This window comes from Dromiciops gliroides, chromosome 3 (assembly GCF_019393635.1).
Source record: "Dromiciops gliroides isolate mDroGli1 chromosome 3, mDroGli1.pri, whole genome shotgun sequence".
Lineage (NCBI taxonomy): Eukaryota > Metazoa > Chordata > Mammalia > Microbiotheria > Microbiotheriidae > Dromiciops > Dromiciops gliroides.
This window is the reverse complement of record NC_057863.1, coordinates 589,576,474-589,602,871: the sequence shown is the minus strand read 5'-3', so window position 1 is coordinate 589,602,871 and position 26,398 is coordinate 589,576,474. Positions and strand designations below refer to the sequence as shown.

At 40.5% G+C, this 26,398-nt stretch overlaps 1 protein-coding gene across 1 annotated transcript in view; it reads right to left on the bottom strand.

Annotated features, from left to right (window-relative positions):
* LOC122751134 (protein argonaute-3) overlaps window positions 1–20,989 on the bottom strand; it is a 110,461-nt gene extending 89,472 nt beyond the window's left edge. The window contains exon 1 of the mRNA XM_043998073.1: window positions 20,605–20,989. Within this exon, the coding sequence (XP_043854008.1) occupies window positions 20,605–20,623 (19 nt within the window). The 5' untranslated portion in view covers window positions 20,624–20,989. The remainder of the gene's footprint in view (window positions 1–20,604) is intronic.
* Between the last annotated feature and the right edge of the window lie 5,409 nt (window positions 20,990–26,398).

Genomic DNA, 26,398 nt, shown 5'->3' with positions numbered 1-26,398 from the left:
CTGTGGATAGAGAGCACTGGCCATGGATTCAAGAGGACCTGAGTTCAAATCCTGCCTCAGACACTTGACACTTACTAGCTGTGTGGCCCTGGGCAAGTCACTTAACCCATTGCCTCACCAAAACCAAAACAAAACAAAATAAATGAATGAATAAAAATGAGCAAGCAAAGGAGAAAGAGCCCAACCACAGGTAGTGACTATGGCTGTAGAGATCTGGGTTCATATTCAGAGGAAGATGACAGTGCTAAAAAAAAAAAAAAAAAAGACTTCTTCTCTTCTCTTCGACTCCCCCCCCCCCCCCCCCCCAGCCCCAGCCTCTGGCAATTGGGATTAAGTGACTGGCACAGGATCACACAGCCATTAAGTATCAAGTGTCTGAGGACAGATGAACTCAGGTCCTCCTGACTCCAGGGGTGGTGCTCTAGCCACTGCACCACCTAGCTGCCCCAAGCCATTCTTTTTTCAAAGAGAAAAGTCAAATGGTCCCAAACACAAAAAGACTTCTTGGAAGAAATTTAAAAGGACTTTAAAAACCAAATGAGAGAGACTGGGGAAAAATTAGAAAAACAACAAGAGCAATCCAAGAAAATCATGAAAAGAAAGTCAACAAACTTGAAACAGAGAACCAAAAATTTAAGGAAGAAAATAATTTCTTGAAAACCAGAATTCACAAAATTGAAGAGATGCCCATCAATTGGGGAATGGCTGAACAAACTGTGGGATGAGGTTATGATGGAACGCTACTGTGCTATAAGAAATGATGAGCAGGAGGCTATCAGAAAAACCTGGAAAGACTTACATGAGCTAATGCAAAGTGAAATGTACTGGATACAAAGTAACAGCAATATTGTAAGATGATCAGCTGTGAATGACTTAGCTATTTTCAGCAATACAATGATCCAAGACAACTCTGAAGGGCTTATGAAAAATGCAATCCATCTCCAGAGAAAGAACTGATGATGTCTGAATACAGATTGAAGCATAATTTAAAAACAACAACAACAAAAATTAGAATTCAGCAAGGGTAAGATAATGATTTTCCAAGACAACAAGAAATCATAAAACAAAACCAAAAGAATGAAAAAAAAAAATAGAAGAGAAAGTAAAACATCTCATCAGAAAAACAACTGATCTGGAGAACAGATTGAGAAGAAACAAAATAATAATCAGACTACCTGAAAATTACAATTAACAAAAAGAATCTCGATATAACATTACAAGAAATTATTAAGGAAAATTGCCCTGAAGTTCTAGAACAAGAAGGCAAAGCAGAAATAGAAAAAAATCCACTGATCACCCCCTGAAAGATCCCAGGAGAAAACCCCACAGAAATATAATAGCCAAGTTTCAAAGCTCCCATGTTGAGGAGAAGATATTGGAAGCAACAAGAAAAAAAATTTAAATATCATGAAACTACAATAAGGATTACATAAGACTTAGCAGCCATTATGTTGAATGGCTGTAGGTCTTAGAAAAACATCAGAGATTATGACCAAGGGTAATTTACCCAGCATAGTTAAGTATAATCATTAATTTTTTTAAATGGACATCCAATGAATTGAAAGACTTTGGGGCTTTTGTGATTAAAAACAACAACAACAACAACAAAAACCCAGAACTTAAGGGAAAATTCAACATATAGCATCCAGGAGAAATATAAACATTAAAAACCAATTAATTATAAGGGACTCAATAAGGACAAAGTGTTTACTTCTTAAATGTGAAAACATTAGCAGTATTTTTGTGATTGTCATTATTATTTGAGTAGTTTGAGTATGATGAGGTGATTCAAAAAATAAAATTGTAGGGAGAAATAAAAAGGAGTAATTATCTCAAACAAATGAGGCACAAAAGGAAAAACTGTTACAGAAGAAGCGAGTAGGGGGAAGGGCAGGTAGTGATGGAACCTAACATCAGGAATGGGCTAAAAGGGGATAGAGAGCAGGGAGAGGGTTAAGGAAGGAGCTCTTAGAGAGGTGGGTAGGGTAGGGAATATGGGGGCAAGGTAGCCAGTAGAATAAGATCCAAATAAATGAAGTAATATTAATTATTCACGGGTAGGTAAAAGCCAATATAATTTTTAAATGACAATTTTACCTAACTAATCTATGGACTCAATGTCATCCCAAATAAATCATTTTTAAAAATATTTTACTGATTTAGAAAAAATAACAAAGTTATTTGGAAGAACAAAATATCAAGAACTTCAAAGAAACCAGGAAAAAAGATGTAAAGGAAATAGTTTCAGCATTATCAGACCTTAATATTAGGTGAGAGTACTGAAGTGTAAAATGGATAACTTTGATTATTTTATTGTTTTTGTTTTGTGGGGCAATGGGGGTTAAGTGACTTGCCCAGGGTCACACAGTTAGTTAGTGTCAAGTGTCTGGGGTCGGATTTGAACTCAGGTCCACCTGAATCCAGGGCCGGTGCTTTATCCACTGCGCCACCTAGCTGCCCCCTACTTTGATTATTTTAAATTAATTTTTCTTGTATAAAAAACCCCAAACCTACGTAAGCCAAGAATATAAGGAATGCAGAAACTTGGGTTGGGGGGAACTTTCACGGGCAATCTCTCAGATAGGATGTAAGTGAGTTGGAATATTGCTTTGGTGAAGGAGATGATGACCTGGTTGATTTGGAAAGGCACGGAAAGACTTGGACTTGTGAAGGAAAGTGCTAGCCAACCTCAGAGAAACAGATGATGAGTGGAAATAAGCAGAGTACAGTCTTACATATATGTATATGTGCATGTGTATAGATATCTACGTATGTGTGTGTATATATATGTATATGCTTAATTGCAGCCTTCTTTAGGGTGGGAGGAGGGAGGAGGAAATAAAGTAAAAAGTACACAGCAGAGAATAAAAGAAAATCAACTGCAAAGAAAAGCTGAGAAGATATGAAAAGTGTATATTTACTATGTAGGGTTTTTAAATATGGATATTTATTGTTTTTTATTGAATCCTCTCCTAATGTTCTGCTGTGTACATGGCAACTTTTTTTCTCTTCTCATTTTGTATTTAAGTTTTAAGAAATTTTTAAAAAAAGAATAATGACTATAAATAACATATATGAAAGTCCTAAAAGGCAACTGGCAACAGATTATTTGCAATGATCTATACCAGACACAGAGAACAAGTGATAAAATACATTCCCCTCCCTTCACTAAGGGAGATTATAGGTGTAGAATGAGAAAATTCTATATTAGAGATACTCTACAATTATGTTTGGAGGTGGAAAATTTCTCTGCATTATAATATGCTGCTTATGAAATTGAAGGACAACAGAGTACTGGAACTGGTTGTCACATACCAAAGCAATTGTCCTTCAATTCTTTCTACCTGCTTCTTTCAATAGTTGTCTGCCTTAGAATTTAGATAACCTCCCCTATATCTTTTATCTGTCATATCTCGTGTTCCACATTTTTTCTAATTCTAGAATTCCTTTTCCCCTGGCGATGTTACATGACTGAGTCATAGGATGCCAAATAAAAAAATGTTTAAAACACCAAAATTGCAAGTGACTTACAGAACAAAGGAGAGATGCATGGTGGATATAATGTATAGGCTATAGAAGATGACCAATGATAACTTACTTGTAAGAATTGACGAAAAGAAGACATGATCAAAAAAGGAGGGAAGAGATAACACATGCACAGTGCAAATATGAAGATCTAGAAGAAAGGCCTCCATATTGACAAGTAGCTTCTCTATAGAAGAGTTATATGAGGTTGTGGACAAGAACTTCATGGAAAAGAAGGTGTAGACCATATGGATGACATCACCACCACCATCATCATCACTGCAACGATGAGGATAATAAAAAATAGCTAACATTTCTATAGTGCTTACTATGTGCAAGGCATTGTGCTAAGTGCTGTACAATTATTACCTCCTTTGAGCCTCACAACAACCCTTTCTAAGTAGGTGCTGTTAACTATCCCCATTTTTCAGGAGAGGAAAATGAGGTAAATAGAGGTTAAGTGACTTGTGCAACATGGATAAGATCATGGCTCTATTGAACGACTTATGTCTATCTAGCATTTATCTACAGCACAGATATAGCACCCTATGGGATTTATATTAGCAGCTGAAAGTAATCATTTAGTAATCTAAAATCTTAGTAAAATATGTGTTAAAATATTAGTAACCTGAGGGGCAGCTAGGTAGTGCAGTGGATAGAGTACCGGCCCTGGAGTCAGGAGTACCTGAGTTCAAATCTGGCCTCAGACACTTAACACTTACTAGCTGTGTGACCCTGGGCAAGTCACTTAACCCCAATTGCCTCACTAAAAAAAATATATATGTGTGTATGTGTGTGCGTGCGTGTGTGTGTGTGTGTGTGTAACCTGAAAGTTAATATTTCCTTATTGTGAAAATTTTTCATTTAATCTTCCTCAAGTCTTTAAAGAAACACAATGTGCCAAAATACAATGAAAAGTAAAGTTATACTTTGTAATGAAAAAAATGCTTTGATTAAATAAGTAGAGTATAGGACATAAATAGTAGAGTATAAGGCATAAAAGATAGTTAAAGAATACATACACTAAAGTGCATCCACTTAATGGAAAATAAGAGAAACAATGAGTAAAGAAAAACCATACTGCAAGCAAATGACCAATTATATTCTTAGAACTTCCTAAAAGAAATTTAGAATAATTAGTGAAATAATGCAGGAGGGGAAGAACCATCTTTGTTGAAGTTTAAATAAACTTGTAGAAAGGTAATCTTTTTTTCAATTCTAAAAATGAGCATTCTGTGACAATACTACAGGTGTATGCTACAGAAAACCAAGAAATAAACTAGCTTTTTTGTCAAGGACTAGATACCACCACTCTTAAATAATGACTTACACCACCTAATTATGGGAACATCACAACAGTCTCTGAACTGGTATCTAGTTAGGCTCCATCTTCATGTACTCATTCCTCCAATCCTATGTACACACTACTACTGCTACATTAAGGTTTTTTTTAAATTGATGCTCAAACTACTTTACAGAATTCCATTTGTCTCCAATCATTTCACTTCTTGTGGCTTCAGTTTTGCCATATGTTAAATGCAAGTGAGAAGATTAGGGAAAATAACTTCTGAAGGTCCTTCCAGCTATAAAGTAGATACTATAGGAAATATCCCCATTTTACAGATGAGTAAATAAGGCTTGGAGAGATTAAGTGCCTTATCCAATGGGGTCACACTGCTAGTAACTGACAGAGGCAATATTAAAAACTGGGTCTTCCCAATTTCCTGAATCCAGGGCCGGTGCTCTGTCCACTGTGCCAACTAGCTGCCCCCCCCCATTTTTTGGGGGGGGGGTGAGGTAATTGGGGTTAAGTGACTTGCCCAGGGTCACACAGCTAGTAAGTGTTAAGTGTCTGAGGCCGGATTTGAACTCAGGTCCTCCTGACTCCAGGGCCAGTGCTCTATCCACTGCGCCACCTAGCTGTCCCCCAAATCCTCTTAACTAAATTTAGCCCTCTTTCTACTTTACCACAGAGCCTTTTCAAGACTTTTGTTGTTGAGTAGTTTGTCATTTCCTAAGTATCTAAATTTAAATATTCAAAAACTGTGCAAAAGCAAAAAAATATTAAACAAATTCCTTTGGAAGTGGACTAAAGCAAATGGTCATAGTGATAAGTGTGAATTAATCACTGTTCAAAAATTTGGTTTATTAATAGATCTAACAAATCTCAAATGTAATGCTAGAAATATATAATAACTTGTTATGGCATAGATTTTGATTGGCAACTTTACTTTTACCCTGCCCGTTCTGTCCTAAAGTCTGAGATCACTAGTGGTCACTGTCTTTGCCTTAAGTCTACCAGAGATCAGTGGAATCACAGAATTATACATTTTAAGCTAGAAAAGGGTTTATAAGTCATCTAGCCTAATGCCATCATTTTACCTCCCAGAAAGGTTAAGTTATTTGTCCAAATCATAGGTAGGTATTAAGAGGAAAAGAAAAATTTTTTAGGTTCTTAGACTAGATCCAGCACTATTTCCACTGCACAAATACAAACCTAGAGGCATCAATATGGAGGCTACATCAAATCAAAGTTATTTCCATTAATTCAGATTTTAAAAGCATTAAAAGACTTTAAGTTGTCATAACACACTGCATTTATCCATAATACCCACTTTAGCTTCCACTTTGTGGAAGGTATCTAAGCTGAAGATCATATGCTACAATTAAGCCTTCAAATATTCACTTAAGTCTGGCAAACATGGGGCAGCTAAGTGGTGTAGTGGACACTTACTAGCTGTGTGACCCTGGGCAAGTCACTTAACCCCAATTACCTCAACCCCCCCCCCAAAAAAAGTCTGGCCAACAGCAGAAAATCTGGGGGGAAAAAAGATTCTCCTTTTCCTCCCTTCCACAGGTGAAATCACACAAGTAGACCTCATATGTCAAGAGGTTTAAAGAGGACCTTTTCAAATTTTTGGTGTCAAGCCAAGGATCAGTGCAATGCCATTATCTTTATGGAGAGCATACTTATTATACTTTATGGCAAACAAGTTCAAATTTGGAAGAAAGCAGGTTTCTTAAAAACACAAGACAACACTACAAAACACCGAGTTTCTAGCAGTAGGAAGGCAAAAAAACAAAAATACAAAACCACACTTTGTCATTCTGTAGCCTTTCAAAAAATGTCCTTGTAATTTACTTAAACTGTTAAATTTGTCACTGCTGAAAAAATCTTCTGATTGAAAAAAACAAAGAAAAAAACACCTTCTGAGATCCACTACTAGCTACCAGGTTCAAAAGCCTTTGCCTAAGAACCAGGAGAACATTATATACAGTAACAGAAATATTGTGCAATGATCAACTGTGAATGACGTAGCTATTCTCACCAACACAATGATCGAAGAGAATTCTGAAGGAGTCAAGATGAAAAATGTTAACCACCTCCAGAGAAAGAACTGATGGAGTCCAAATGCAGATCAAAACGCACTATTTTTCGTTTTATTTTTTTGTGTTTTTTTTATTGGGGGGGGGGGGGGTCTTTTCACAAGATGACTAATATGGAAATATTCATGATTGCACATGTATAACCCATATCAAATTGCTTGTCCTCTTGGGGTGGGGGACAAGAGGAAGGGAAGGATAAAATTTGGAATTCAAAAAACCCCCAAACAAATGTTAAAAATTGCTTATATGAGGGGGCAGCTAGGTGGCGCAGTGGATAAAGCACTGGCCTTGGATTCAGGAGGACCTGAGTTCAAATCCAGCCTCAGACACTTGACACTAGCTGTGTGACCTTGGGCAAGTCACTTAACCCTCATTGCCCTACAAAAACAAAAAACAAAAAACAAAAATTGCTTATATGTGTAATTGGGGAAAATTTTTTTTTAATTTCCTTTGCCTAACATTCAAGACCCTCCACAATTTCTTAACACTACCTTTTATGTATTCTCATAGTCCTCTCTTTTAAACTGTCAAACTTGACCCCTAACCTCCCTGCATTTTACCATCTCCTTTCCTCTGCCTGTTTTATTCCTAAACATCCAAAAAGGCTCAAGTCAAACACCGCCTCTTCTGCAGACTTCCACTAACAGCCCTTACATATTTTATCTCCTAGAGAACAGGGAATGTTTTGTCATTGTATCTCCAGAATCTAGCTTAATACTGTGCATTTATTAACTAGAATATTATGCATCTCACTCATTTATGTTTTGTCTTATTATTATGGAGCTATTAGACCATAAGCTCCATAGGAACCAGAATCCTATCTATCTTATCTAAGTTCTCTCTCTTTCCTAGCACCTATTTTGTTTGAATGAACTTTTCTCAGACTTTAGGCAAACTTAAAACTTCAAGTGTACCATCCCAATACATTTGACTGAATATAGACTACTGTGAAGTAGTTCAATCATTCTGGATATCAATTTGGAATGATTCAAGAAAAGTGACACCAAATGCAGTACTGAGCATACACTCTAAGAAAGTCAAAGACAAAAGCAAAGGTCCAATAAATACCAAAATCTTCATAGCACCTCTCTTGTGTTAGCAAAGAACTGGAAATAAAGTGGGTGCTCTCCAATTAGAGAAATGCTTAAAAAACAAACCAACCCAAAAACCTAAGGGGAAAAAAAACACACCACTACTGGTCAGAAATGCACTGGAATATTATTGTGCAATAAGAAATGGCAAATAAGGAATGAAAAGAAATGTTGGAAGATGCAGAGTGAAACAAGCAAAATTAAAAGAATACACAGTGACTACAACATAAATGAAAAGACCATTAAATCAATTAAGCAACATTTATTAAGCACCTATTATGTGCTAAGTTTTAGGAATACAAAAAGAAGTAAAAGACAGTACCTGTACTCAAGGAGCTTACAATCAAATTAGGGAAACAACATGCAACCAACTATATACAAAGGAAGCTACATGCAGGATGAATAGGAATTAAGATAGGTGAGGTACTAGAATTAAGAGTGATTGGAAAAGATTTTCAGGAAAAAGGGAAATTTTAAGTTGGGACTTAAAGGAAGCCAGGGAGGTAAGTAACATGGAAGAGAGAGAGCATTTCAGGCATGGAGGAGAGCCAGAGAAAATGCCTGGAGATGAGAGATGGAGTACCTTGTTTGTGGAACAGTCAGGAGGCCAGTGTCGCAGAATGGAAGAAATAAACATGTCGGGAAGTAAAGTAAGGAGGTAGGAAGTAAAGTGGAAAGGTAGAAAGGGGATATGTTATGAAGGTTTTGAATGCCAAGCAGAGCATTTTGTATTTGATCCTGGAGGTAACTGGGAGCCACTGGAAGTTTATTGGGGGAGAGGTGTGTGTGTGTGTGTGTGTGTGTGTGTGTGTGTGTGTGTGTGTGTGTGTGTGTGTGTGTGTGTGTGTGAGAGACACATAGCTGAACCTGCGCTTTAGGAAATCACATTTTAGTAGCTGAATGGAGGATGCAATGTAGAGAGGAGAGACTTGAGGCAGGCTATTACAATAGTGGACCTAGGGGACCTTCTCCAGAGTAGCAGCCATATAAGAGAGAAGGGGACATGTTCAAGTGATGTTGAAAAAGTGAAATTGACATGCCTTGCTTGGCAACAGCTTGGGTTGGGTAAGAGAAAGTGAGGAGTCCAGGATGACTCCCTAGTTTGCAAGCTTTTGAGGGACTGGGAGAATGAAGTTGCTCTCTACAATAATAAGGTATGGGGGAGCAGATTAAGAGGAAAAGATAATTAACTTGGTTTTAGACACATTGAGTTAAAGATGTCTATTGGACATTTTGTTCAAGATGTTTGAAAGGCGGGGGCAGCTAGGTGGTGGAGTGGATAAAGCATCAACCCTGGATTCAGAAGGACCTGAGTTCAAATCCAACCTCAGACACTTGATACTTACTAGCTGTATGACCCTGGGCAAGTCACTTAACCCTCTTTTGGGGGGGGGGGGGAGATGTCTGAAAGGTAATCTCGCCTCAGATACTTGACACCTGCTAGGTGTGTGACCTTGGGCAAGTCACTTAACCTTCACTGCCCTGGGGGAAAAAAATTGAAGATGTCTGAAAGGTAGGTGAAGATTCGAAATTGGAGATCAGCAGAGAGGTTGGGGCAGGATAGGTAAATTTAAAAATCATCACCATAAAGATGCCAATTAAATCTGTAGGAGCTGATGAGATCACCAAGAGGAGTAGCATAGAAGAAGAAAAGAAAAAAGAGAGAGAGCCCAGGAAAGGACCCTGAGGGCCCATATAAGAATTCAGCAAAGAAGACTAACAGTCAGTAGGAAGAGAACCAGGAGAGAATAGTATCCTAAAAACCTAGAAAGAAGAGAGTACTGAGGAGAGTTATCAATACAATCAAAGACCTGCAGAGAAGTCAAGGAGAAGGAGAACAGAGAAAAGGCCACTGGATTTGGCAGCTAAGAGAGCAATAGTAACTTTGGAGAGAGCAGTTTTGGTAGAATGATTAAGGTTGGAACCCAGATTTGTAAGGGGTTAAGAAAAGAGAGGAGAGAAAGTGAAGGCAGAAGAGATGTAGGACAGTAGTTATTGGGAATGGAAGAAACAGTGAGGGGGTTTTGGTTTTGGTTTTTAGGATTGAGGAGAAAAGGGCATGTTTGTAAGCAGTATGAGCCAGTAGACAGAGACTGAAAATAAGTAAAAATATGTTAAAATAAATGGGGACAAAGGAAGAGGAGAGGAATCTGGTGGAGCAGATGGAATGGAAGGAAAGTAAATTCAGAGTACTTCAAAAACCAATGAAAGTCTGAAAAAACAAATAATGCAACAAACCACTCTCCTCAAGACTGAGAAATACTAGGGAAAAATGTTATGTCAATCAATCTATAAGCCTTCATCAAGTACCTACTATGACCCAGGTAGGTCAGGTGTTAAGAGATACAAAGACAAAAATTTAACGGTCCCTGACCTCAAGGTGCTTACATTTTATTGGATGAAGCTATCATACACATATATAAGAATATACAAAATACACACAAAGTAATGGGGGCATGGCGGAGATGACATCAGGAAAGGTCTCATGTAGCTTCGAAGAGACTTACTGAGCAACCAAGGTGAGGAGGGAATAAATTCCAGGCAGAGGGGACAACCTGTTCAAACACATGGAGATGGAAAATAGAATGTTATGTAAGGAACAAGTAGGCAAGTTTGGCTGGACCACAGAACATAAATGGGAATGTATGTCTAAAACTGGAAAAGTAGGCTGGACTCATACCCTAAAGAGTTTTAATAACAAAAATGAAAGTTTTGGGGCAGCTAGGTGGCAAAGTAGATAAAGCACTGGCCCTGGATTCAGGAGGACCTGAGTTCAAATCCAGCCTCAGAGACTTAACACTTACTGGCTGTATGACCCTGGGCAAGTCACTTAACCCTAATTGCCCTGCAAAATAAAAATTTAAAAAAAGAAAGAAAGTTTGTATCCAATCCTAGAGGTAATAGGGAATCTAAGTGGCACAGTCAGACCCGTGCATTAGGAATATTTGACAGTTGTGTACAATGGTGGAGTTAAACTAGAAAAGGGGGCCACTATTACCTGCTTAAGGATCCTGGAGGCCACATATTAACTTAGTTTTAAAATGTAATGTTATTTATGTTCTCCTGTATTTTTATTTCGCTATTTCCCAATTACATTTTTATCCCATTCAGGCTGCACTGGGGAGTACTGCAAGCCACCTACACGTTTGACACTTCTGATACAGAAGACTAAGAAGCTAAGCTAGAAGCTAAGAGAAGAGAGAGCTGGGCTTGGAAGACCATTGAGCAGGCTATCACATTAGTCTAGGGAGAGATGATGCTGTCGTTTATTATAAGGCATTTTTGCACAATTTTTTTTTGGGGGTATCCTTTTTCCTGAAAGGATTGATGTAAAGATAAAGACAAAAGGCATCAATAAATTAAAATTTCTTTTTTTTTCCTTTTTTTTTTTTGCAGGGCAATGAGGGTTAAGTGACTTGCCCAGGGTCACACAACTAGTAAGTGATCTGGATTTGAACTCAGGTCCTCCTGACTCTAGGGCCGGTGCTTTATCCACCGAGCCACCTAGCTTCCCCGGCATCAATAATTTTTTTTAAATTACCATGTAGCATGCTTACCACATAACCAAGGGCACAGTCCAAAGATTTTTCTCATTAAATAAAACACAAAAAATGTTCTGTATTGTCTGACTTTCAAAGAATTAGCCAATTTACATTAAAAGTTTTTAAAACACTGGCTGACATGAACAATGAATCCCTCCAGATAATGGACCATTAAACTGGCATTCCAGGCTAAGGAACATTTTTTTTAACCAACTACAAAAGCCCATATTTAAGATGGAGGAGTGGAGTTATGTGAAAAGGTTTTCTGCTGAATCCTTTCCTGTCTGTTGTCTCTCATTCATACCCAAAGAAAGTTATATCACACAGATAATTAACCAAAAAAAAAAAATCCAAACACAAAAAGGCTGTTTATGTATCCTAACTGCAGATACACTATGCTTGAACTACATCCTATGCTTTCTTGGGTCTACTTTGTTTAAAAGCCAAGGATACTATTGAGTATCCTAGATAACTGAATTAGAAGTAGGAATGTTTGGGAATGCTTTTCATGGGAGCATTCTAAGACATCACAGCAATTTTTTCTAATCTTCTAAACAAGTATGAAAATAATATCGATCTGAAATAAAATTATCCTTTTATTTTAACTCCCCTCCAACAAAAAGTGTCAGTTCTCCCTTCCTCCAAGCATATAATTACTTGCCAACAAGTAATACTTTTTTGTTCTCAGTTTTCAGTATTATAAACCAACGTATTTGGGGCTAGATTAATGAAATATTTAGTTTAAGCCACCCTTTAAGAAGATACAGGGTGAGACAAGATAAATTCATTATTAAATAAAATATCACTTAGCTATGGTTCAGAGGCTCAGAATGATTTGTCTAAGCAGATACTCTGCTCTAAACTAAGGCTTTTCTATGTCATAGAGAACTGGTCTGTGTCCAACAGAAAGAACCCTTCTAGGAAAAATTCCCTTTTACAGGCCCCAGACCTTTGCTTAGACTGAGAGGCCCAGCCAGAATAACTCATCACTTCCTTTGGAAAATAGAAGTCAATTCTACATTAATGACTACATGCTCAACCCCCTGTTAAAAAGTACCATCATCTAAAGATCTTTTCATTTATTTCATTCATTTTCAGTTATTTCTTCATAACATTTACTTTTCTTTGAGTTCTATTTTAAGAAAATTATTTTCTTCAAGTTATTCTATCATTAGCAAACAGGAAGTACAGATACTAACTTAACACCTTGTTATTTAAATCTTCCACAATTGTTTAAAATCTTATAACTGGTTAAACCTCACAAATACCAACAAACTGAAACTGGGCAATTAATATAAAGTATGCTATATTTAGCATCAGAAAAATATGAAATCCATTACTTCCCCAATACAGACATGAATATCCTTTTCTTCTTTGTTTTTTTGTTTTTGTTTTTTGCAGGGCTATGGGGGTTAAGTGACTTGCCCAGGGTCACACAGCCAGTAAGTGTTAAGTGTCTGAGGTCGGATTTGAACTCAGGGCGTCCTGAATCCAGGGCTGGTGCTCTATCCACTGCGCCACCTAGCCGCCCCCTCCTTTTCTTCTTAAATAAACATACTGGGGCAGCTAGGTGGCGCAGTGGATAGAGCACCAGCCCTGGATTCAGGACGCCCTGAGTTCAAATCCGACCTCAGACACTTAACACTTACTGGCTGTGTGACCCTGGGCAAGTCACTTAACCCCAATTGCCTCATGAAAAAAAAATAAACATACCAAAAATATTATAAAATGAGAATATGTATTCTGTGTTCTATACTCAGAGTTGTATTATGTTTTAGTGTTTATTAATTAATTGATTAACAGTTACTACATGGAAATATTGTACTAAGCAAGCACTAAGGCTATCCAGGAAAGCAAAACCAGTCCCCAACCTCAAGGAACTTATATTCTAGCAGAAAGTGACATGTGAATAATTACACACACACACACACACACACACACACACACACACACACACACACACACACACACACACACACGGTAAAAGGAAGGTAACCTTGTAGAGGAAGACTCTAGGACCTGGGGGGAGAAGTGGGGTGAGGAAGTGAAACCTCAGAAAGGCCTCTCCAGAAGTGGGGCTTTGAGTTAAGCCTTGAAGGAAGCCAGATATTCTAAGAGGAGATAAAGAGATGGCAAATGCAGGCATCTGAGACAACCAACGTAAAGACACAAGATGAAAGATGTAGTGTCAAGCAAACAGCTTAATATGGCTGGATCAGAGTGTGGAAGAAAGTAGAATATAAGAAGACAAAACGTGGAAAGAGGCCAGTTTGTAAAGAGTTTTAAATGCCAAACAAATAGGAAGGTGGCAGAGTGGATAAAGAACCAGGCTTGGAATTAGGAAGACCTGAGTTCAAATCCTGCCCCATACTTTTACCAGGTGTGCAACTTTGCCTCAGTTTCCTCATCTGTAAAATGGGGATAATAATACTACCTATCACCCAAGGCTATTGTGGAAATCAAATAAGCTAATGCTTGTAAAGCACTTAGCATAATAATGCCTGCCATATAGTAAGCACTATATAAATGTTAACTCTTATTATTAAATTTCTTTCTATTTGATGAAGGCAAGAAAACTACCCAAATTTCACTTAAGCGATGGTATTCATTGATTGAGCAACTTTGTAAAGATTAGGATGCTTCACTTCTTCATGCCTTTGATTCCTCTGACAGGAGTTTCTGAGGTGCCTGTCCCTCATGATGTAGGCAGCCAAGATCAACATGAAGTTTGTGTTCAGCTTCTAAGTGAGTGCTATGACTCTTGGAATGACATTTACATCACGTCAAGATAATGGAATGTGATAGATGAGATTTGGCAGATACTCAGGAGCCCAACCGAGTGGATTACTGGTTGATTTGACTGGATTACTAGTTGACTAGATTCTAAGCACATCTGGCTGGTGCTTGAGAGTACTTAAGAAAGCATGGTTCTCAGAATCTAAAAAAACTTTGAACTTCCAGCCCAGTCAACCAACCAGCCTGAAGAACCTCCCATTTCTGGGAGGGGACAGGAAGGAGGAAGGAGAGCCTGAGCAGAGAGCTCTGTCTCTGGGTTCCTGACTTCACCATGGTGGAGGAGAGAGACTCCAGAGGACTTCACAGGAAAATTGAGGAAAAATAGGATTACCAAGCTGTAGGAATTCTGTTCTCAACCTTTCTCTTTCTGTCTTTCAATAAACCCTTAAAAACCTAAACTCGTTTTATCAGTGATTTTAGTCCGTTTCCCCCAAAACTGGGGGAACAGATTAGAACCCACATTTAGAATTTTAAATTACACAATCAGGTTGTATCAGAGTTGAGATGCAATGAGAAGTTTGATTAGTAGAAAAACTGGGGGGGCAGCTAGGTGGCACAGTGAAAAAAGCACAGGCCCTGAGTTCAAACCCAGCCTCAGACGTGGCACTTACTAGTTTTGTGACCCTGGGCAAGTCACTTAATCCTCACTGCCCAGACCTTCTCCCCCACCCCCCACCCCCCGCAAAAAGAACATGCTTACTTAGGTTGAATGAAAATTACTAAACTATTGTTTTTATGTTAAAATCCCCAAATTCTTTTGAGAATTATTAACTCTTTCCAAAAGCTATATGGAAGACTATAAGAGTATTTCAATTATTTAAACTAATCTATGCCAAAATATGCTTAGTTTAGGGGCAGAAATCTTACATCTATAGTATTGTTTATAAAATGAAGATTCTAAAAAACTTAAATACAAATCATGTGGGCAAAATTCTTTGGTTAACCTATATAATCTTATCTTTTTCAAGACTACATGCAAATATGTCTTTATCTTTGCCTGCAGCCTGTGGTTGAGATTCATTCTTTTAAGAAACCTACATTTCTTCAATGATAAAAATAAGCAACATTGATTTGAGGCCAAGTTTGAGAAAGTCATTTAAGTTGATGGGCCAGCGGAGCTAAGCTCAGTGAGAATGAATGATGACAGTAAAAAACATGCCCTTATCTCTACTCATACCTACCATAACTAGTTCTGGCTCTCCTTATCTTTCACCTGAACTACTGCAATAGTCTTCTTCTTCTTCTTTTTTTTTTAAAGTGAGGCAATTGGGGTTAAGTGACTTGCCCAGGGTCACACAGCTAGTAAGTGTCGTGTCTGAGGCCAGATTTGAACTCAGGTACTCCTGACTCCAGGGCCGGTGCTCTATCTACTGCACCATCTAGCTGCCCCCTGCAATAGTCTTCTTAATTGGTCTCCCTGTCTCAATTCTTTCTGCTTCAATCCATCTTCTTACATAGCTGCTATACTTAGTTTCCTAAAGTATAGGTCTGATCATGTCACCATCACCCCCCCTCTCAAAAATCTTCAGAGTCCTTCCTTTCTTCCTAAATTCCTCCCTCCCTTCTTTCCTACCTATTATCTATCTATAAGTATACATGATGTCTCACCAATTAGAAAGTAGGAACCGTTTCACTTCTATATTTGTATTATCAGTGCTTCACACAGTACCTGGCACATAGAAAGTGCTTAATAAATGATCATTGATTTACTGATCAATTTATTTCATATACAAATTCTTTCCAAATGCCCTGACTCAGCCAGCAACAATGCCAACCTTTGCAGTCTGAAGTCATTTTCCTACTCAACTTCTTTTCACTGTTTTGCAAGGCATTGCTGCTTATAATTTCTTGTCATCCTTGAAATGCTTTATAGAGAAGTTTATACTTAAAATTGGCATTTCCATTGGCTACTGTGTCTCCCTGCTTAGTAAACAAGATTCAATATTTTCTAGCAGACAATTTGTGATGTCTTTCATACTCCTCATTGTGGTGTTTTGCTTTGTTTATACACTATGTACTGGTGATGGTCAAAAACAATTAATATCATTGTTTTTATTTTTATTTATTTTTTTTTGGTGAGGCAGTTGGGCTTAAGTGACTTGCCCAGGGTCACACAGCTAGTAAGTGTTAAGTGTCTGAGGCCAGATTTGAACTCAGGTACTCGGGCCGGTGCTCTATCCACTGTGCCATCTAGCTGCCCCAATATCATTGTTTTTAAAAGGTTATCTTGCTATTTGGGGGTGGGAGTGAAGAAGAAAGGAGAATCAATTTTTTTTTAAGTTTGAGTTGAAACTATAGTAATCATATCTAGTACCTTAAACCATAGTTTAAGTCAAACTCACTTTTCTTTACTGTATCAATTAATTGCGATAAACAGGGAGGTCAAGATCATAAAATAATCCTAAATACTAGTTAAAATATTTCATCTGAAACAAGAGGCTTAAAGTTTGTGAAAGTGATTCACAAAACAATTCAAATACAACTATAAAGGTTTTTTTTTTAATTTTTTTGCTTATTTGTGGGGCAATGAGGGTTAAGTGATTTGCCCAGTCACACAGCTAGTAAGTGTCAAGTGTCTGAGGCTGGATTTGAACTCAGGTCCTCCTGAATCCAGGACAGGTGCTTTATCCACTTCGCCACCTAGCTGCCCCCTTAGTTTTTTTTTTTCCAGAGCCATATAATACAAAACAATTCTATAACTGGAGTTTGTTTTCTAACCACTAATTAAAACAATTACTTTATCTCCTAAGATTCTTATTTCAGAGCATTTCAGAGATTCAGAAAAATAACATTAGCATGTTATTTTGGGGCTCAACAAATACTTCTCAAGTAGGGAAGTGTCCAATTAGGTTACTATACACACTCTAGGTGACCATTTGTCAGAGAGGTTGTAGCTAGGATTCTACTTCAGACACAGATTAGAGGCTTCAAACACTGGACCTGCAGGAGGACCACAACGTTCCCAGGTGCAGCCACAAATAGATTAAAATATAATTGGGAAATATTTAGCAAAATTTAAAAATATGATAGAACATAAATAATGTTAACATGTGGTTTTCTAAATCAATACAGGCACAGGGATCCTCTTTTGCACAGTGTAGTAGCCCCATTTCTATTTGAGTTTGACACCACTAGACTAAATGCTCTTGTGGGTACTGCTTCCAACTCTGAAAATCTGGGATTTTAACATCTAAACATTCTAATACAATCCATTCTCTACTACATATCTCGAAAACCTTTTGGAGGTTCAGTATTCCTTTTTCATCTAAGCACACCTTAAAGTACTGTATTATATAAAATGCCTGCTACTGAGTTGTCATATTTCCCATCATCAAAAATTTAAGGCATATGTCAGCTAGGTGGCACAGTGGATAGAGCACTGTCCCTGGAGTCGGGAGGACCTGAGTTCAAATCGGACCTAAGACACTTGACGCTTACTAGCTGTGTGACCTTGGGCAAGTCACTTAAAACCCTCATTGCCCAACCAAAAAACAAATAAAAATTTAAGGCATAGTACAAGATTTTGTTTTATTAATAACAACCAAAGATGATTATTTTAAAACAATGTTATAGTTATTTTTAGTTACCCAGCTATAGTAAATTTATGTACTAGCAATAATCAAACACATAAAGTGATTTTCTGTTTCAAAATGCTCAAGCATATGGCCAATCTAAGTACAAATTAACTACTCCTTTAACTTAAATGAAGATGTATTTCAGCATTAGTATAAAATAAAAGCAGTAAAATTATTCAAATGGCAAGAACACTGTATAATTTGCACTGAACTCAACTTCTGGGCAGAAAGGCTACATCAGGAGAATATTTTGAAGAATTCGTTTCAAAAGGCAGATTATACCTGATCTTTCATATAACTTTACATGGAAACAAAAATTAAAGTGGATGAATTTATATACATAAAGAATCAAAATAAGAAGGGCAGCTAGGTGCCACAGTGGATAAAGTACCTGCCCTGGATTCAGGAGGACCCAAGTTCAAATCTAGCTTCAGACATGGGACACTAGCTGTGTGATCCTGGGCAAATCACTTAACCCTCATTGCTCCACAAAGAATCAAAGTAGGCAAGGGGAAGGGGGTGTGCAGAGAAAATTTCAGAAAACAACCCAACACTTTATTTTATTTTATCTAAAGCATAAGTGAAAAAATTTGTTTTAGAATGACTTCATAAAATATTCTAGGTAAGATGCTTGTACATTGTTACTGAACTAAATTTTTAAATGTGATAAGAAAATTTTATATACAAGGTATAACTGCCATTATGTAGAGCTTTAAAATTTGCAAAGTATTTTAAATATTTTATTTATATTTCAGAACAACAGGAGCAGGTACCACAGATATTATCCCTATTTTTTCAGCATAATCCCTTAAATTTTCTTATTCTTGAATAATCCCCTCCCCATAGTAGGTGCTTAATATTTATTGATTTTGAGCTTCAGTTTCTTCATTTGTACAATAAGGACAATCATAGAACCTCTTTCCTAAGATTGCTGTGAAGATCAAATGAGATCATGTGTGTGAAAGGCTTTGCAAACCTTAAACTACTATGGCAAGATGCTTGAGGGAAAGGAAATTTTTTCTTAATATCCTCAGTATCTAGCACAAGTACTTGGTCTATTACTTCAAACGTAATAAAAGGCTCATTGAATTTTCATAGTCTCAGTATCGGAGAACCCAAGTCCCTCCTGATTTTCAAGTCCAGTGCTACAATTCTTGTAAAAAGATGGTAAAATATATAACCTGTATCAGATTGCTTATTGTCTTAGGGAGAGGCCAATGGAGGGAGAAAAGTTTGGAACTGGAAATCTTACAAAAACAAATGTTGGAAACTATCTCTACATGTAACTAGAAAATAATAAAATACTTTTATGATAATAAAAAAAGATGATAAAGCTTGCACAAATCTAGGTAAAAAAACCCTTTTGTTTACAGGATGTTGTAAAGGTAAGAAAGTAGCATCTTAAAAGCCAAAATTGTAGTCAATACATTTGGAGAAGAAGGGCTTTTTTTTTCCCCTTCACAATCTTTTCTGAAAAAAGAATTTTTTCTGCATTTGCTGGATGTTGTGGTGGACACCATGCCCAGAAAAACGTAGCAATTTGGTTTTACTATAATGTTGGTTTCTTCTTGTTCAAGTTTTTTCCTGTTTCTAGAACAAGCAAAGACTAAGTTCAAAGCTTAGCAATTTGTAGCTCCATTTATGGTAATTATCTAAATAATACATCAAATTAATTTCTAAATGTTTGAATAAACTATACGTTTAAAGGCAGATTTGCCAAACGTGGCCATTTTAGAAATGAATCAAATTGGACATACATTTTAATGTCCTACCCAAAGGACCTTTTAATTAATAGAAGTGGATAAAATAAAATATTGCCTAGATTTCAACTTCCCCTCAAAGCAAAATCTCCAGAAATGATAACAAATCATCACTGACACTCCTTTTTTCCGATCGGTTTCTATGGACATCAAGACCTTTCCGGATTACTGTGTCAGGTACTCTGCTAACCGTTGGGGATACAACTATAAGCAAAAAGATTGTCCTTGCCCTCAATGAGTTTATTCAGTCTGACATATCGTTTTCTACTCTGCGCTCCCAAGGGACCCCGTCTCTGCTAGGCTACCAGGGCCCGCACACAATGACCTGGGTTGATTTGCTTAAAGCGTTAACATTAAAGCACTTTACAACGGCGATGACTAAGAGGCGCGTAGTAGCAACAGGTATCACCACGTATTTCCATTGCAGTTTATACACGTTTTCAAAGTTACCCAATACATTCGTTAATCCTGACAACTTGGTGAAGTGGGCACAGACGTCTAAAAGCAACTCTGGGACACGCACACAGGCACAGCCTTGTCTAGTCAACAAACCATTTCCCTTCAAAAGGCAAAGTAATGAATGGTAAAGCATCACCTAAAGGTGACGTGCTCTGGACACACACACACACACACACACACACACACGTCCTCTGGACAACTCCACAGCTGCTCGGGTGGGATGGAGAAGGGGACGGGGGAGGGGGGTGGACAGCTGGCCCATGAGGCTCTTCCCCACACACCTCACCCAGAAGTGACAGAGATGGGTGCCGCCCACCGCTAGCAGCGTGACACACACCCAGGGGACCCCGTGGAGATTCCCGGGAGGGGCGGAGAGCTCACGATGGGGTGGGGGGTTCCCATAGACCTTCCACGCGGAGCGCGCCGGGCGGGGAAGCTGGGCGACGCACCGGAGGGGGCTCCCACTCACCTGCGGGGCCGATTTCCATTCATGGAGCTGGGCAGGGCTGCTCTAAGAGAGAGTGGGGCCGGTCCGGCGAGGGAGGAGACGAAATGAAGTGGGAGGCGGCTCGCTCCCTGCGCTAGGCTCCCGGGGCGGCGGCGGCAGCGGCTCCTTCTCTAGGGCCCCTTCCCTGAGCTGGCCGACTGCCGGCCGGGCTCTGCTCTCCTCAGCTCCTCAGCTTCGCCGCTCCGACAACGCGGGGAGGGGACGGCCGCAGAGGAAAGGCAGGCGCGCCGGCCGCACAGACACGAGCTGAACTGAGCTGAGAACAGGAGAGGAGGGGAGAGCAGCGAGCCGTAGTCCGGAACTGTCGTAGCCAGCGGCCACTGGCTCTCTGACTCGCTCAACCGCCACTGCCTCCGACTTCCCCGCCGGCGCCCCCCCGGAAGCCCTCCAACGTCACTTCCGTAGCCAGTTCTAGCCTGCAGCCTCTGTTGCCTAGCCGCCCTTTACCCTGAATGAATACTTTATGCCGGAGCGCGCTGTAAGGCGCCGAGACAGGGAGGGGGGAAAAGAGGCGGGGCGCGAAACTACGGGAAAGCAAGATTTCCTCGTGCCGGAGGTGGGCGGGGTTGGTGATGAAGGGAGTGGGGAAGGGGTGTGTGGTAGGGGCGGAGCAGATGGACACATGACGGGGGGTGGGGGGGTGGGGGGGTGGGGGGGTGGGGGGGTGGCCTGAAGAGACCTGCGGACTTGGGGCAAGTCCCATCGGTCTCAGGTGTGCGGGGGGGATGGGGCCAATCGGGAAAAAGAAAGCTCTGGAGGCGTGGTCTTCCTAGGGGGCAGAACTCTCCAAGTACCTCCTATTGCTCCATGCTGACTGACGGGCATGGGGCGGGTAAGAAGCTTTTTCAGACAGCCCCCCCCGGACTATTTCAGGATTGGCTGATAGCCATGTCTGTCACTTTTCTGCATCTCTGATTGGACACTCCGAGTCTCTCCCTCTCGACTGTTTATACAGTTACACTTCGGTGTTGAGTAGCCTGAACATTCCACCAACTGCTACTGAGGGGCCGTTTAACGGTCGATCGCCCGCCCACCGCCCACCGCCCGCGCGCTGGCTGGGCTGTCCAGGACATTGCCCACTCAGCAGCCTGCCCCAGCCCTGATCTTCCCAGTAGGGCCGCCATGACAGTTTCTACTCTCAGTCATCTCTAGGCGGAAAGATCAGCCCCGCCCCCCCATACGGGTGATCAGTCCACGAGCATTATTAAGCGCTTATTATGTGCCCGGCACACTGCCAATTCCTAGACTTTCTCAGGCCCTGGTCATCATATGCATTCAGTAATTGTACGTAAGCTATTTGAGCACAGGGGCTTTTCTTTTCCTCCTTGAATCCCCAGCGCCTAGTACATGGTAGGCGCATAATAAATGCGTGTCGCCTTGATGTCAACGCCAAAAGGGACTTCATCTAGTCATTTTACAGATGGGAAAACTAAGGCCCCCTTCCCAACAACAGTCAACTCTTCTGATCCTCTCAGTTGCCTAGGATTAGTAGTAGTAGGCTTCCATTAGTTGCGCACGACCATGGATCAGTGGCATTGAAGAACCACAGGCCACAGTGTGGCTGTGCAGTCCCATACGGGAGCCGCAGCTCCTGCCACAACGAGGACATCGGAAAACTGCACTCGGTTCCTGCGTCTCATTCTCTCATTCGTTTTTTCTTCCTCCCGAGCTTGAAGGCCCATCTCAGCTGCACCAAGCTGCTCCTGAGTACTGAAGCCTAGGATTAGGTGGAAGGAATACAGCAGCAGCTCCCTCAAACATTCCTAAAAGAGGGGTGGAATTGGGGGCGCAGGGTGGGGGAAACGGCATTTCCAAGAACGAGAACTGCTGCCTTAAAACCCATTCTTGGAACGAAGGAGTTGAAGGATAGACGCTGAAAACCCATACCACCCCCTAAGCCCAGTATCGTTGGCCCTCCATCCCCATCCCCACATAACCGATTTTCAATTTTTCTTAAGTAAAAATCTTGGATTGAGCAATAAATTTCTGAGGGAGCTTCAAAAACACACTCCTCCCTTGGCCAAGCTGGTCCTCTGGGAAATGGGAGTTGGGAAATAGAGCACCTGCAACTGACTGGAATTCTACCACAGAGTGAGGACCATCTCCAAGCTGTCTTTAGTCACCTCTGCCCTGTAGTTACACTCCTATTACCACGGTTGATGGCTTTGAATCTGTTTCCTTAAATGATTTCCCATTCTCCTGGTCATGCTTCTGAGTCCCTAGATTCCAGGCATAGGGAGTTTGTCAAACAAATAACCTATTTAATTCAGCCTCTTTAGACTAAAGGATTGTGGCACTAACACCATTTTGGTGTTTAGGCTGGAAAGGACAGTATCACTGTCTTCAGGTTCTTAAAGGTCATGAGAAAGAGTGCATCTTCTATCTGAATGAGGTGAAAGTTACAGGGAGGCAGTAGTCAGCTCAAGATAAAGGAAGGAGTATGGCTAACAATTGGAGCTATTCAAAAGAGTAATGGACTTCTTTGGCAGGTCACCAGTGAGGTCTTCAAAACTGAGACAGGAAGACCTTTGATGCCTCATTGTGGCATGAAGGTCACCCTGAGTTTTCAAAGGCTCTGCCAGCAGGATATGAGCTCTTGGGAAGTTCTGCCAAGCTAGAAAGGCTTCAAGGACAGGCCTAGTGACATGCTCGTTTGTCATATAGGAATCGGCCTAGCTAAAGTTGAAGTTCATCATTCATTCATTCATTCATTCATTGTAGGGCTGACTATCAGGTGCTGATTTTGTTTTTTGATAACCACAGTTCATGAAACAGACCACCAAGATAGAGGAATTGAATTGTGCATAGGTGGAAAGAAGGCCCATAGCAATGAAATCATAAATTTTCTTCAGTATCTAATCCAACAATCATTTATTATGTGCCTACTATGTGCTAGGTCCTGGGGTTTACAGCAACAAAAAGAAAAGTAGTCCCTAGCCTCAATGAGCTTACATTCTAATGGTATTGAAGTATCCAAGCAAGTAAGTACTTACACTTCAAGTAGAGGATAGACCTTAAGGACTTCTTGCAATTGAATTTCTAATTGATTTTCTGAGATGTTTAGTTTTCTGCAATAGAAATAAGGAGGAGGAAGTGGGAAGGAATTTGTATTTTTCAAAGGCTTTTTTTTATGAAAAGCAAAGTTGGAGGTTGTTTGGTCAACCACCTTCTACACTGACGGTGCCTTAAGAACACAAGTATCTGCTTCCCTACCACCTAAACTATGAGACTGAAGTGGGAAGAGAAGAAACTTAGAGGGGAGGACAGGTTGGAAAGAAATTCAGTTTGCTTTTCTTGGTCCCAGGATATAGAACAAGAACCAATTTGTAGAGACAGATTTTGACTAGACATAAGGAAAAATTTCCCAACAAAAAGATCCATCCACAACTGAAATGAGCTGACCTCAGGTTGGGTGATAGGTTCTTCCTCTCTTGAGGGCTTTAAGTGAAAGCTGGATAACTATTTGATGGGGCATTGTAAGAGGTAAACCTCAGTCAGGTAGGTATGGGTTAAACTCTTAAATTCCTTCCAACTTTGGGATTGTGTGATTATGACTGAAGAACTACATCAAGGTACATCAGCCCAGCCTTATACCCAGCCTGACAGCAGCAGCCACTACCTGATTATAACAGTTCTGTCTTCCTTCCCATTGGCATATATTAACCCCAGAGAGGAACACGACAGAAAATAGAACAGAATTCCTGGTAAAATGGGGAGTAGGCCAAGTGCCCTATGAAAACTGAACCATCTCAGCTTCTAAGAAGATGCCCATTGTGCCCAGGAAGAGATAATCAGCTGCAGCTATCAGTTTTATATAGATATGTATCAAAGTGCTTTCTCATCACCACCACCCCCACGACCCCCACCCCCGCCCTGAGTAATTCCCCAAGAGTCAGGCTCTGGCCCTGAACTTGGGTTCTTTCACTATTCAGGGGCTGGGACTGGATCTGGAGTAGACTCATTGCTCTTCCCCTGTGTCCAATTGCTGATGCTTGCCTTGAAAAAATGGAAAAGCATTTATTAAGTACCTAATTGTGCTAAACATCATACTAGGACCTGGAAATACAGGAGAGAATTCCTAAGATTTTTTCCTGTAGCAGGATTAAAAAAAAAAAAAAGCTCTTCACACAGTATTTCTCCAAGATCCGGCTGGGGTCCTCTACCCTACTCTTACTTCCCTGACAGCTTATAAAATAGATATTTCTGTTGGGAAGAAAGGTTAGGGGCTGATCAGGAAGCCAAGGTGGGCCCCAGGGGCTGCTGTTCCCTTCTGCCTCTACCTAGCCCCTCTGTAGCACTGCTGGCAGGGTAAGCTTTGTAGCTGCCCCTGGAGCAGCAAACTAGGGAGAGCAGGACATAATGTTCCTTGAGCATAAACCACAGCAGCCTGTGGAAAGGGAACATCCAAGGAAAGGGAGGGGCTGGGGCTGGGGAGGCGGGGGGGTCGGAGAGGGGAAGCAATGCTTTGGCTTGGCTACAGGCCTCAGACAGTTGTAGTATGTTAACCAAAGGGCTCTTCAGTCAGACCCAGCAAGCCTCTATTTTTCCAGCTTCTCCTTCCAGAAGTAGCAGCTTTGAAGGAGGACTGTAGGCAGCATGGCCCACCCTCCAATACCAATCGTCCTTCCTCAGCTCAGAGAAGCATATATATTCCAAGTTTGCTGCTAGGGCAGCCAAGGGAGAGAAGGAACTGGTAAAGTTGCTATACCACTCCCCATAACCAAATTAGTGTCTGGGTCGGGGTCTTATGTAGGTCACTGGAGGGATGGCCTGATCTAAGTGAAAGAAACCTAGGTTCTTCTGGCTGTCCCTACATCTCCCATCACAACTTAGCTAAATGCCATCAATTCTTAGACATGCTTTCTAATGTGCTGGTCCTGTAGCCCCACAGGGACCCCATTTCATCCTCAACTTTGCCTCTGCACTGGATTCCAGCACCATTTCATTGGGAACTGCTGGAATCCCCTCCCCCTCTGCCCGACCACCCACCTGCAAAGACATAGGAGACAGGATAATTTGTTCACAGGAATACTGGATACATGTCCCCAACCCAGGATGGGCAAAGAGGCAGCACAACCTATGCAGAGAAAGAACATGGAGTGGCTGAGACAAGCCTGAGCCCAGGATCTTTGGCTTTGGGCCTAGGTGGAATAGAGCCTTGGCCTGGAACTGAATACATGCTTGGCCAGCTCCAGCTCCCTGCACTACCAAGATGTCTGTTCTCAGGGGAGCAGCTAACTGCCTGATGCAGAAGCTCATACAACCTCAGTTGCTTCTAAGTCCAAATAGAGCAGCAAATCATCCAGGTTACCTCCCCATTTCTTACCTAGACACTTTGCGTCTATCCCTTGGGATAGTAGAATAAACCCACTGCTAGCATTTGGATTACAACTTATTTTTCAGCTTTCTATTTCAGTTGGAAAAAATTCATTCCAGGTTTCAACTTGCTCTACAGTTTCAACCACAGCCAGCTACCCCCCCCCCCGCCCCATCCCTCTTTTCTTACCAAAAAGAAACTTGGATTTGGCTGTTAATACTAAAAAGGTTTTTCCCCGGTGGAATCTGGCCAGGGATGTGGCCATAGGCAGTTGTATTCATAGGCAGCACTTGTATTCAGGACATCTGGAAAAATCCCAACACTTAACCCTTATTGGAAGGCTGGGCATGGGCAAGTGATCCCTCTCTTCCCAATCTGGAAGCTCTAATTCCCCACATCCTGCTTGAGCTATCTCACTGAGATGACCATCACACTGTA